At 38.9% G+C, this 14,546-nt stretch overlaps 1 protein-coding gene across 1 annotated transcript; it reads left to right on the top strand.

Annotated features, from left to right (window-relative positions):
- Positions 1 to 4,765: 4,765 nt before the first annotated feature.
- On the top strand, positions 4,766 to 7,453 carry LOC104450761 (beta-amyrin 28-monooxygenase). Its single transcript, XM_010065449.3, has 3 exons — positions 4,766 to 5,780; positions 6,383 to 6,570; positions 7,033 to 7,453. Exons 1-3 carry the CDS (start codon positions 4,826 to 4,828, stop codon positions 7,327 to 7,329), a joined length of 1,440 nt encoding a protein of 479 aa, XP_010063751.2. The 5' UTR covers positions 4,766 to 4,825; the 3' UTR covers positions 7,330 to 7,453.
- Positions 7,454 to 14,546: the final 7,093 nt, after the last annotated feature.

The raw sequence follows: 14,546 nt of genomic DNA, 5'->3' as shown, positions 1-14,546 counted from the left end.
TGTAGTTTGGTTTACAATCGTCAAAGGAGAAGTCGTCGGTGTATTTCGAGGATGGAGACATATGTCGTCCTCTTTTCTTTCTTCGTTTTCACCCTTTTTCTTTTGTCCTTTTTTCTCTTCTTCCTTCTTGACCATCGGGCTTCCGGTGAGACTGCCTTGCATAGATCTGGGTGAATCCAGCCTTGCTAGCCACGGACGAAGGCAGCCTCGCCCAGTGAAAAAAAGTAGAGAAAAATGACACAAATGGTTCATAAACTGACTCAATGTGCAATATAATAACTAAAATTTTTAATTTGTTCAATGTGATTTATGAACTTTTTTTCAATGTATAATATTGTTTGTGAATTTTTAATTTGTTCAACGTGATCCATGAACTTTTGGTATATATTCAATTCAATCCCTAAACTACATAATAATATTCAATGTTATCCCTCCATCAATTGAATAAATTAAAAGTTTAGGACTAATTTTACATATTGGGTTAAAGTTCAAATATCATTTTTGTGCTTATCCAAAATAAAATACAAAAGAAAGAAGGAAAGAAGAAGAAAAGGAAAAATCAAAGGAAAAAATATTAAAAAATTCAGAAAAATTCTAAAAAAACTAAAAATGGAAAAAAAATTATCCACATTAGCGTTGCTATATCACATAGGATGGTCAGTGTATATGTCATCAATTTTGATCATAATTATCGGGATATATTTTATCGGCAAATTGTCAGAAAGATTAAGATTAAATTCGCAATATTAAAACGTTTATGACTGAATTGATATAAATGCAATAAGTTTAGAATTTGTTTTTGTTAATTTTTCTGAAGAGATTGTCATACTTGACCGATTTATTGCAACCTTTCACTAGGTTGAAAAATGCAGCGCATTTGTGCGCCCTCTAAAAGACTTTTGGGACTAAATGTCTAGAAGTTCCTATACCATGAGTGACTTTTGTTTAACATAGGCGATAGAATCTTGTGTCACTAGAGGTTTATTTGGTAACGCTTCTGTTATGAGGAATCATTTTTTTTTTTCAGAAATAGTTTTTATTTTATTTTTATTCTCGAAATAATTTCTCATTAAAAGAATGTGTTTAATAATTATATAAAATTTATATTATCAAAATGAAAAAATAATAGAAATGCGTTTGGTACAATTCACAATATTTTTTATAATGTATAATTTCTTTTAATTTTTTCTTATTCTTTCTTATCGTCACCGCCAATTGTCACTAACTGTTGATGACCGCCGACGTTGCCATTTCCACCCACTGCCATCGACTAGGTGGCCAATTGTCTGTTGGTGGTGACGGATGATGGCAACGGTGGTCATCGGCGGTAGGTGGGGCGTCGTTGGCGGAGGCGGTGGTAGCGAGAGGTAGCGATTGGGAGCGGCGGCGGTTGGCTAGTGGTAGGGATCAGCCGGTAGCGGCAGTCGGCCAGTCAACGGGTGGTGGTAGGTGGCAATTAGTGGCGGTTGGCGGGTAGCGCAAATAAGAAGAAAAGAAGAAAAGAAAAAAAAAAAGAAAGAAGAAAATAATTTACTTTTAGAAACTGTTTTCGGGAATGAGAAGTTATTTTTTAATGCTTTTTATTTTGTTCAAATTTATTCTCCGATCACTTTTCTATTCAAGGGAATAAAAAATTAATTGATATTACCAAATAGATTTCTGTTTTTTTGTTTTGTTTTGGAGAGTAAAAAAAAGAAAATGAAATAAACAAAAACGTTACTAAACACGGCTGGTTCACATTTCACATTGAAGAATAATTTCCTGCGCGTTTTCAGTGGAATTCCGTCTGGACTATTTCTCCTCGTTCTAGATGCAAAGGTGATGTAACGGCGATGATGGCTCATTGTCAGATCCGAACCCCCACAAGGATAAACCTTCACGCTTGATTAAGCCCATGTAAATAACATGTCCGAGTCATATGGGATCGTTGACACTCGTTGTCAACTAGGGTTTTCCAAGATACGTGGAAAAAATAGGGGAAAAAAAGGCGCAAGAGCTAGCTACAGAATAAAATGACTGGAACTGGTTCTTGGAACCTTGTCAAAGATTGCTGCTCCCGTAGTTTTCTATTCCTAGGTGAAAGTAAGCATGTGCATTAGGCTTGTGCAAACCCATTCCCATCATAATGACACAATAAGACCTACAGTGCGCAGGCGTGTGCGCGCGCGCGCAAGAGAGAGAACTTAGATGATGAAGCGGAGCATCAATCAGAAGTTGGTTCGAGACATATAGCTACGCTGAACTTATGTATTTAGCGCTTGAACCGACGTTGAAAGACGCGTGCCTAATGGGTGAGAATGCGGGTTTATAAATTAGATCACGCTAGTCTTGAAACTGTATCGAATCTCGTGATCTTAAAAAACGGATGTATCTAAATATGTGTTTAGAAAGCTCGATAGGTTGACTCCTTCTTGGTTGGACTTCAGGCATGACCATAGCATCGGCAAAGATAAATCGGTGTCTGAGTCTACTGGCGGTCGTCCATTGGTATTGACTCTTGGAATTGGTTCTAGATGAAATATCTTAGCATTAATTAATCACTCCATGGGACTTTTAGGAACATATATCAGAAGCTTCTTCTAACCATGGCTGACCTTCATTTAACGCAAGTGCGGGAACTTTGCTCTTAACATGTGTATGATAATAGAGAGAGAGAGAGAGAGAGAGAGAGAGAGAGAGAGTAGGGTTGATGGACGCTAGCCACAAGAGCGATGGCCGAGGAGAAATCAGGATGGGGACAAGAGGTGATGACAGACAGCACAAGAGGATCGTCGCTTTTTTTATCGCACGCACGACTGGAAGATTAGTTCGTCCCATGTGATTTATGTTATCAACCTGCCTTTGTTCAGACAGACCGCCTAATAAATTCTCTGGTGTATATGTGTAGTTGAATTTGGACTGCCGGAATTGGTGAGACTCACTTGAAATCCTCAAGAGACCCATAATTTTCAATGGTTCAGGTTTAATACGTGGCGCATGCAATGCAATCATGTAATAGTTTCTTTGAGTCCTAATCAAATTCGACAGCTCAAATTTAGTTTAGTACATATAGTAAATTAACCAGAGCAAGTAATCTACAATGTTTGGAAAAACCCGCATGCAGGTATCCGTTCTTAAGTACATGCTTTGAAATTTGAAAAGCGGAGATATGATGATTGATCAATGCTAAGGGGTGCTGAGGTTTGTCACTAAAATTTGTGGACTGAAAGGCACGTCCACTTGCTTGAATATTCAACCGGAATGTTAACGAATATATTAAGCATGAATATCTATCTTCAAAACTTCATCCTTCTTTTCCAAGAAAACTTATGCGATTGAAAAAAAGAAGATCAATAGTGCATATCATTTATATATCTCGGTCTACTCACTTGCAAGTTGTACCATACACATGAGACACGAAATGGGGATGTAATCGCATCAAACCATGAACCGTAAATGCACAGTAATATCACGAGAATACAGCAAGAAGAGCGAGCGCCCGGATTCGAACCCTTGACGTCAACTTTCGACGCGATGCAGGACCGTCGTTGTCATTTATTTTTATCCAAAACTTGTAGGATATTGGTGTTGACACCTAATGTTTGTTTTCCAATACAAAAAAAAAAAAAAAAAAGAAAAAGAGAAAAAGAAAAAAAAAGAAAAATAAAAAAACAAAACAAAAAAAAAAAGAAAAGAAAAAGAAAAAGAAAAAGTGCCTATTTTTCCCTTGTGCGGCCCAGGCCCGTTTCCCCTTTGGCCTGGCCCACGCCAGCCTTCTCCCTCCTCCATCTTCGCGCAAGAAACCCGAGAGAAGAGGGGATGAGGAGAGCGGAGCAGAGGAGAAGGCAGAGAGAGAGAGAGGGGTAGAGAGAGATCGGAGCATCGGGAGGGTGAAGACCAGAACAGAGGGAGAGAGAGAAATCGGCGTCGGGGGAAGGATCCGAGGAGGGAGGAGCCACCACCCTCCGACCCCGACGCCGTACGAGTCGCCGCTCCCAGTCCCCTCGCCGCGCCGCCGCCGCTCCTGCAACCAGCTCCGTCTCTGACGCCGCAGCGACCACCAGCAGCTCGAAGCCGGGACGCCGCTGCAGCACCTGCAGCCGCGACAACCACCGCGTCAGCCGCCGGAGTTCCTCCTCGCCCGCGAGCTCGCGCCACTGCTTCACCTGCGAAACGGGGATGTAATCGCATCAAACCATGATCCGTAAATGTACAGTAACATCACGAGAGTACAGCAAGAAGAGGGAGCGCCCGGATTCGAATCCTTGACGTCAACTTTCGACGCGATGCGGGACCGTCGTTGCCATTTATTTTTATCCAAAACTTGTAGGATATCGGGAAATGCGATGTATCAAGCACGTGTCTCGGACTCTGTATCTGCTACGCCAGTGTAGATTGATGAGTCCATGCAGAAGAGATGAGTAAATAAGAAGCTGGCGATGACTGCTGAAGAAATAAAAAGACGGGACAGTGAGTCCGCAGAATAGCTCCTGAAATTCTTGGCGTTGCGCTGGGCAACTGCCTATCAACAGTTCAAGCCATCTAGATGATGAACAAATCACGTGATGTCATGGACTTGTGAGTCGGTATTTTATAATGTAGTCTCGTTTCGAAGACTTATTTGGACAATGGTGCAGTCAAAACTAGGAAATTTCGCTTGTCCCTTCGGTTCAAAGAGGAGGAGTTAGAGGCGTCTGATGATTGAAATATTCACGCCATCAGCCTCCTGTCTGTATATATATACCACCGAACACGATGCTTCTCCTCATTCCTAACCTCTCTCTAATCCCTCCAACGCCATAGGCTTCTTATTGCCTTAACCAAGCCCAATAAGAAGCACAGGCACATGGACCTCTTTTCTCAATCTCTTCTTTACTTGGCCATTCTTTACATCTCTCTCTCCATTCTCTTCCTTGTCTTCAGAAAGAAACCTTCACCACCCAATCTCCCACCAGGCAGAAGAGGATGGCCCCTCATTGGTGAGTCCCTGGAGTTCGTTGGCACCGCGAAAGGCGGCTGCCCTGAGAAGTTCATAGCTGACAGGACTGCCAAGTACTCATCGGAGGTCTTCCAGACTTCGTTGCTCGGCGAGAACCTGGCGGTCTTCTGCGGGGCCTTGGGCAACAAGTTCTTGTTCTCGGGCCAGAACAAGTACATCACCACGTGGTGGCCCAGCTCCATGAAGAAAGTCTTAGTCTTCCCGGAGACCCTAGAGAAGTTTAACAAGGACGATCCCAAGAAAATGCGCAGCTTCTTGCCAGAGTTCCTGAAGCCAGAGGCTCTCCAACATTACATACCGATCATGGACTCGATGGCCAGGGATCACTTGGACACGGATTGGTTGCGACGAGAGGAAGTTGAGGTCTTTCCTTCGGCCAAGAACTACACTTTTTCCCTAGCTTGTCGCCTTTTCATGAACATCAAAGATCCGAAGATTGTCTCAAAATTTGCCGACCCGTTCGCTTGTATCGCCCCTGGGCTCACTTCGGTGCCGATTAATCTCCCTGGCACGCCATTTAGCAAGGCGGTCGAGGGAGGGAAACAAATAAGGGAAGAGCTCCTGGCGATCATTCGGCAACGGAAGAAGGAGCTCTCAGAGGGAAAAGATGCTAATGCCAGGGACTTGTTGTCTCGGCTGCTGCTCGAAGCGGACGACGACGGGAGCGTGTTCTATGAGATGGAGGTCTCGAACAAGATCATTGGATTGCTCATCGCGAGTCACGACACAACCAGTACTTCAATCACCGTCGCGGTGAACTTTCTGGCCCAATTCCCTGATGTTTTCCAGCGAGTATATGAAGGTACCACAACTTCTCGCGTAATCAGCTCACACTAGCTTTTCTTGATCAATTCGAGGAGAGTACTGAGCATTATTATCCTAGGAAACTTTTAACTAGACATCTGCAGTGGAAAGACATTAGCCACAATCACCATAAACATGATGACAACCATGCAAGGTTCTATAAAGCAGTAAACCTAAGCTAAACGTTTATACAACGTTCTCTATTATATAATTTAATACTTGTGCAAAGATTTTCTTTCTAATAGTTAGACCTTACAGAATTCCATACAATTAAGCAGATAACAACGAGGTCTCATACTTTACAAAAAGAATGCTAGAATTGTGAAACTTCAATTGTATTGACTCTGCTAACTTAGAGTTCAAGAAAAGTTTCTGGCTGTTCTAAGAATTCTGGAATGCGTTCCTTCTACCCTTGTACCAATATTTAACAAGGTTCGCCCATCGCTTCTATTTTTATAGAACGGACTCTTGATTTTCCTTTTCAGCTGATTACATACTCTAGGCATTGCAATGTTGAGCTTGTTCTGCGATAAATTCTTTGGTTCTATGTAAAGGAGAAATTAGTACCCAAGCCATTTGAATTTGCTCTTCTTTGAACAGAACAAATGGAGATAGCAAAGTCCAAGGGTCCAGATGAGCTATTGAACTGGGACGACATCCAGAAAATGAAGTACTCGTGGAACGTTGCCTGCGAGTCCCTAAGGCTTTGTCCACCTGCTCAAGGCGCATTCAGAGAGGCCATTACAGATTTCACTTTTGCTGGCTACACAATTCCAAAGGGTTGGAAGGTAATTATCGTCTTCATCTAAATTCTTTCAAATATGGAGTTCTTAGAAAGAGTTTACCAACTGTCCATTTCCAGAGCCTTCAGTATGTTCTCCTAGTCTTAACACTGAATCATATGTGATAATCTCAGCTGCGTAAAACTGCGAAAGAAAAACCAAATGAGAGACGTGAAGTGAGCAACTCGAAATTTTCAAAATCTCGTTTTTATTTTTATTTTTTCCATATAACTTAATCAGAGTCGAGTTCCATCTGGATTCAATTCATACACTCATGTGGAAACGAAATGAAAATGACACTAGAATATCCTTCGCCAGGTTTCTACTGTCATAAAGTGAGTTTAAATTTTCTCATAGCTTGATGAGTGTACTTTGACAGTCATATCTCCTCGGTCCATTTCAAACATGATAATCCACAAACACTCCTTTCGCTAACGATTTTTTTCTTACCACTGTCATGATGTGCAGACATTTTGGACAGTATATTCAACACACAAGAATCCCAAGTACTTCCCTGATCCGGAGAAGTTCGATCCATCCAGATTCGAGGGGGATGGGCCAGCACCATTCACTTATGTCCCCTTCGGAGGAGGTCCTCGCATGTGCCCGGGGAAGGAGTATGCGAGACTCGAGCTGCTCGTTTTCATACACAATCTGGTGACAAGGTTCAAAATAGAGAAGGCCATCCCAGACGAGAAGATCATCTACAATCCGTCGCCGGTCCCTGCCAACGGTCTTCTAATTCGCCTTCGAACTCATAACTAAGCAGGCTAGTAGGAGGATATGCTCCATATGGATGTTTAGGACACTGTTTGTATGTTTGCTGATGGATCGTCACTCGGTAGAGTTCATAGAGGAGTGCGTGGCGATGCAATAAAACCAATGTGGTGAGCGGCGACATGATTAGGTCAGTACAGCTTTACTTCTTGTAGGAGCTCACAGGAGTGAATGATGGATGCACATGAGATTCGTGTCGACTTCCTTTAACCTATTTATAAGGCAATCCACGACCTCCGTTCCAGTCAATTGATTTAGCACAACTTCGCTAAAGGAATTGCAGAATAGATTCTCTAAAATGAGAGAGCTTGTTCTTCAAGTAATCATGTCTGGCACAAAATAGCAAGTGAAAAAGAAAATGAATATGAACATGGCAACCATCGCAAAATTCTTAGGTTGTCCTATAATCGCAGAGTAAAGAAAAACGAGATCCCACAGCAATGCAAATTGACATGCTATCACTATCACATTCATCCATAGTAGGTGAGGGCTTTACGGCGCTTGTCCAATATATAATGTTGTTCTTAAACTTTTAATTTATTCAACATGATCCATGAACTTTTAGTATATGTTCAATCTAATTCTTAGTTTACATAAAAATCTTCCATGTTGTCCTTTCATCAATTCAAGTTAAGGGACAACATTATGTATTTTTATGTAACTTAGGGATTAGATTAAATATGTATCAAAAGTTTAGGAACCACATTAAAAAAATTAAAAGTTCAGGTACAATATTACACATTGGCTTAAAATTTAAAGACCATTCTTGTGATTGTCCAAAATAAAATACAAAAGAAAGGACAAAAGAAGAAAAGGAAAAATGAAAGAAAAAAATTACTAAAAAAATTCAGAAAAATTCAAAAAATGGAAAAAAAAAATAGTCCACATTAGTATTAATCATATCACATAGGACGGTTAGTGAACATGTCATCAATTTTTGATCAAAATTAGCTAGATGGACTTTATTGACAAACTGTATTAAGAATTATGACTAAATTGGTCAAATTGAAAGGTTTATGACTGAATTGATATAAATGTAAAAGGTTTATGATTTTTTTTTTCCTAAGAGATTGTCATATTTGACCGACTTATTACAACAACCTTTCATTAGGTTGAAAAATGCAGCGCATGTGCTCCCTTTGAAAGACTTTGGGAGTAAATGTCAAGAAGTTTCTGTACCATGACTGAATATCATTTAACACGGTCGGTAGAATCCTGTGTTACTAAATGGCTGGTTCACACTTCAGGTCCTCGTTCTAGATGCAAAGGCGATGGACCGGCGATGATGGTTCATAACCTCCACAAGTGTAAACCTACACGCTTGACTAAGCCCGTGTGAATAAAATGTCCGAGTCGTCTAGGACCGCTGTTCGAGTCGTCAGGGATCGTCGACCCTAATCACGTGGAAGGTAATTTATTGCAGTGGCGGAAAACTGGGTCTTGCATGAGTTGTCAACTAGAATTTTGCCAAGAAACATAGAAAAAAAAAATGCAAGAGCAACCAACAAATTGAAATGACAGGAACTGGTTCTCGGTACCTCGTCAACGATCGCTGCTCCGGTAGTTTTATTATTACTAAAGTGATAATAAAAATGTGCATTAGGCTTTGTACGAACCCATCTCCACCATATTGGGACAACTGAAACCATAAGAACTATAGCGTGCGTGTGAGAGAGAGAACTTTGATGATGAAGTGGAGCATCGATCAGAAGTTGGTTCGACACATATAGCTACGCTGAACTTATGTATTTAGTGCTTGAACCGACATTGAAAGACGCATGCTTAGTGGATGAGAATGCGGGTTTACAAAGCAGAGTGCACTAGCCCTGAAACCGCGTTGAAACTAATGCTCTTTAAAATGTAGATCTATCTAAATATGTGTTTAGAAAGCTCGATAAATTGACTCCTTGGTTGGGCTTCAAACATGACCATAGTATCAGCAAAGATGAATGGGTGTCTTGAGTAGAGGTGGCAAAATGGGTTTTTAGACCCATATATAGCCCATTTAAATCATAAATGGATCATTTATGAGTCACTTATTTTTTAAGACATTAGTTAAATGGATTTAACAATTGAAGACTTAACAAGTAGGTCTTAAATGAGTTGGACTTAAAACCCATTTTCAACCAAAACTTTATAATCTCTCTTTTCCCTCTTTAACTTTACAATTTAAAAAAAAAAATCAAAATTATAATTATTTTTTATATTCCAATTTTCTTTTTTTTTATTTCCTTCTTCCTCCTTCCTTAGCCGGGGGGCCGGCACGACGATGGCCGGCAATCGGCTAGGTGAGGCTTGAGCCTCACTGATCTGGCGAGACTCGAACTTGCCGGCGTTGGGTGAGGCTTGAGTCTTGCTTGTGGCAGTCGCCGGCCATCCTCGTGGCCAATGGCCAGCCAAAGAAGAAGAAAAAGAAAAAAAGAAAAAAAAAAAAAATTATATTATTAAAAAATAATTAAAAATTCAATTTTTTTAAAAAATAAAAATAATTAAAATTCGACTTTTTAAAAAATAAAATTTTAAAAATTATAAAAATTTTCCATTAAATTTATGTTGCATAAAAGTATTTTAAAAATACCATTTTCATAAATTTTTTTTTTTTATAAAAATAAGTTTTCTTAAATTTAGTTAAATGAGTCGATATGAATCGGGTATGGGTCGGGTCGGGTCGAGTATGGATAAAAATTTTACACTACAACAAATAAGTCATAAATGAGTTAAATGAGTCGATTTGGGTCGGATCATTTATGACCCGACCCACCCGTTTAATGGGTCTAGTCTTGAGTCTACTGGCGATCGTCCATTGGCATTGACACTTGGAATTGATTCTAGAAGCGGTCGACCATCGGCATTGACTCTTGGAATTGATTCTAGAAGCGGTCAACCACTGAGATGAAATATTCCAGCATAGATGATCACTCTATAAGACTTTTAGGAGCATACATCAGAAGCTTCTAACCTTGGTGCAAGTCTACTGGCGATAAGAGAGAGAGAGAGAAGGTTCAAGCGATGGCTGAGGAGAATTCAGGATGGGGACAAGGAGTGATAACAGACAGCACAAGAGGATCGTCGCATTTCATATCGCCCACGCGACTCATGTTTAAAGGAAGATTAGTTCGTCCCATGTGATTTATGTTATCAACTTTGACCTGCCTCTGTTCAGACAAACGACCTATTAAATTATTCTGTATTTTTATATATATAATTGAATCTAGACTGCCGGATTTGGCAAGATTCACTTGAAATCCTTAAGATACCCATAATTTTCATTGGTTTAGATTTAATACATGGTACATGCAATGCAATTATGTAATAGTTTCTTTGAGTCCTATTCAAATTTGACGGCTCAAATTTTGTTTAGTACATATAGTAAATTGACCAGAGTGAGTAATCTATAATATTTCGAGAAAATCGCATCATAATATTTTAGTAGTTGTCTGTTCTTAAGTACATTCTTTGAAATTTGAAAGATGGAGATATGATGACTGATAATGCTAAGGGTTGCTAAGATTTGTCACTAAAATATGTGGATTGAAAGGCACGTCCATTTGCTTGAATATTCAACCGGAATCTTAACAAATATATTAAGTATGATTATCTATCTTGAAAACTTTGTCCTTCTATTCCAAGAAAACTTATGCGATAAAAAAAAATGATCAATAGTGCATATCATTTGTGTATCTCGTAACTTGTTTTTATCCATTAAACCTTATAACTAATGATGTTCTAGAAAAATGTTAGGTTTCCATTACTGATGATTTTAGTTAAATGATTTCAGCCTTATTTCTTGTGAGATCATTTTTACCACACCTTTTGGCAAAGCCTTTGTCAAGGGATTAGCCATATTATTGCTTGAGCTCATGTAACAATTGTTATGTACATTTGTTTTTGTTCGTCTAAGAAACAACTCATTCACGTAATTTGAAAATCCATCTAGTAATGGATCATTTATTTCTCATACTTGTAACCCAACTAATATAAGCATATCCTTCTAATATACCCAGATAATTATTATAAAATAATCCCAAATTTTTAGTTCTCAATAATAACCAAAATTTCAGGTAATAACTTTCCGATGTTCTATATTTGGATTACAAATATATGTACTCATTTATACAGAATAAGTAATATTGAGTCTAGTACAATGCATTGCATATATTAAAAACCCTATAACACTAGCATATTCAAATTGTGTTATCGCTCCGTCGGTATTATAATTCAATTTAATATTATAATCAAATGGGGTACTTATTTCTTTGAAGCCAAGAACATCTTTTCCATATCATCACTTTATCTCAAAGAATAACCCCCACTATGATTTTAACTTTTAAATACCCAAGCTTCTCTACTTAGCCAAACAACACAAATGTAGGATTGACACGCCCATTCATGGTAAGGCCACACCACTTTATCTCATTTCCATGAAAACCCCTCAGTCTCCAGCCATGCATCCGCATTTTGCATTCATGTAGATCAATTCCGGGCCCAAGATGTGGTTATCCAGAAACTTGTTTCTGTTTATCAAGTTACTGGCCAAACAGCCTAACTCCAGTGCTCCCAATTGTGCACAAGCATTGAGTAACCCAACCATGACATAACGATCAAGACATTGAGTTCACATAAGTTACTATGCACCAAATCCATGAATCCATATTTCTTTTAACACTAGGAAATGGTTTCAGCTGTAATTAACTCAAACTGAAAAATGCCTAAATAAAGTGCAACAAACAATTTGCTTCATATCAATAAAATGCACCTTGCTTACTTGCGCCCTCTAAGAAGGTAACTTTCTACTAAACCATAGGTGACCCAAAGTTATGCAGCATACCAAAAGGAGCAACATCGTCTCCATTGCACATGCAGACAACATCCAATCATAATCAATCAACAATCACTTTGAAAGAGACCCATTAAGAACATATTTCAAGCCAAATCACATACACATGACCTGCTGACCAAGCAATTTCATTAGCAAATAACCAATTGCACAGAACTACGTTTAGAAAGTCCAAGTCATATGTTGCTAGAATTCAATAGACACCTTCCAGTATCAGTTCAATCATTCACACACCTGTTGTCGATCTCGTAGTTCATTGAGATTGAACTCACCTTCCTTAGTTTGCCGCCTACAACGATCGACAGCCCAAGCATAGACATGTGGCATGAGTACCACTTTCTTTGTTATGGAAATCTTAAATAGGGGTGTATCTCATCTCTTCAATTCTATCATTATCCCACAAGTGGAATTGAACACACGCCAAAAGATGACTAAAGACTAAGAGCAAGTATGAAACCCTCAATGACAAGTAGTGTAGCAGTTTACGTGCTAAACATAGAGATAAAAATATCACATACCTTAGCATATAAGCTGATAAGCAAAAAGCAACACCTCAGTACATTCTCAAGTAATCCTCCAAAACATCCATGAATGACCCAACATTTGCCTTCAATTGCATTGGAGGATTGGCATACGGATAAACCACGTTAGGAATGCCATTGGAATGGTAATAAATTTTGGGCTTCGTAAACTTCAACTTGCACGCAGTGCTAACCACAATTGTCCTATTTGTGGGTGCAATGACCCCCACTATTCCTGAGTTTGATCAGTGTGACCAATGCGACACCAATTTGTGAACATAGGAACATTCCGGTTGAATCTACTTGTGTCATCCACAGAAAAGTGAAGCAATACTCTAGAAAAGAGTATCACTTGTTAATAGATTGGCAATTGGATCGACGATAAAAGCTTCGGTTATCGTTGACGATCGGAGTTACAGCCAACGAAAAAGTTTGGACGGAGATGCAGTCGCTTCAGGCTCTCAACCAAGCAGATCACGCTTTGTGCTGTTTCAAAAATACAGCCGATGGCGATGAGCGATGATCATCAGCGTCCGTGGAAGCCATCGAGGAACCAGACCTAATTCTGCTTTTGCGTTTTCTCAATTTCTCCCTGGATGAACTTATCTCCTTCTTTTGTTTTTTTTTTTTTTTTTTTCAATTCTCTTTGTGAACCTCCAAGCCCACAATTTTTTCCTTGTATTCTCCTGCCCCCAATTTTTTTTTTCTATCGCCTCTGCTCATGGATTGTATTTCTCTTTTTCTCGTGGCCAACCTCTCACGATTTCTCTTCTGTCTCCTTCCCTCTTTTTCTCGGGCAGATCGCCCTTGCCCCCCTCCTCGCACAAGCCCACAATCTCTGCAGACTAGACCGAGGCCGACTCGAAGAGAACTCGATAATCGTGCAATGCTCACACCACTGGCAATAAATCATTCGTCTAGCATGCCCCGCGAGCGAGCAAGATACACGGCCAGGCCACAAACATTACGACCCGAAGCCTCTGAAGGAACTTCTGCTTCTGGTGATTGATTTTAACTTTATTGTTGCACAAATAAATCCTTAAAATTGTAGTAAAAATATGGCTTCGAATTGGGTAAAACAATGAAATCAAATCTTTAAAGCAATCAAGTTAAATTTTGAGACGTGATATCATTTTCTTTAATAATTTATTTGCCCCACAATATTATTAATGGTCAAAGGCAAATTTCCTTCAAGATATAACAAAATCTTAAAATGAGAATACTAAATAACAATTTTAGTATTTTTTCAGGGTCTTTCATGCGAACCAATTAGAAACAATGACTGTATATTATTTCAAAAGAAAACTAAAATGGAAGAAAAAAGTCGTAATTGAATAAACATGTTTAGTAATTTATAGCAAAAACAAGAAGTTATATCCGAACAGACACAACTTTCCAAAAATTAGGAAGTTATGTTTGAACACGTACGAACTTTAAGATAATCGTTGGAAGAAATAATAAAATTCAGAATTAAATAAATAAAAAATAAAAAATAACCATAACTCCCTCTGAATAGTTACATTATTTGAAAAGGACGCAATTGTTAATTTTTATAAAAATAAATCTGAATTTTCAATAAATAAAAATAATGATTATTGGTTAGTCTCAAATCTTGTCTAGGCGCACACCCACATCTTTTCGATGTGAGACAAGGCACCTCTTTGTTTGTTTTACAAACAAACTACCAACATAGTTTTAAATGGTTTAGATTTAATTCATGGCACATGCAATGCAATTATATAATAGTTTCTTTGAGTCCTATTCAAATTTGACGGCTCAAATTTAGTTTAGTACATATAATATATTGATCGGAGTGAGTAATCTACAATATTTCGAGAAACCCGCAT

This window comes from Eucalyptus grandis, chromosome 6, assembly GCF_016545825.1.
Source record: "Eucalyptus grandis isolate ANBG69807.140 chromosome 6, ASM1654582v1, whole genome shotgun sequence".
Classification (NCBI taxonomy): domain Eukaryota; kingdom Viridiplantae; phylum Streptophyta; class Magnoliopsida; order Myrtales; family Myrtaceae; genus Eucalyptus; species Eucalyptus grandis.
Note: the sequence above shows the minus strand (reverse complement) of the source record. Positions and strands in the feature narration are given on the sequence as shown.

What these genes read in the sequence shown, in the direction of transcription:
- LOC104450761 (XM_010065449.3), top strand. Translation starts at nt 4,826, where the DNA reads ATGGACCTCTTTTCTCAATCTCTTCTTTACTTGGCCATTCTTTACATC. An exon ending in TTTCCAGCGAGTATATGAAG is followed by an intron (nt 5,781 to 6,382) that starts GTACCACAACTT and finishes TTCTTTGAACAG; the next exon opens with AACAAATGGAGATAGCAAAG. An exon ending in CAATTCCAAAGGGTTGGAAG is followed by an intron (nt 6,571 to 7,032) that starts GTAATTATCGTC and finishes CATGATGTGCAG; the next exon opens with ACATTTTGGACAGTATATTC.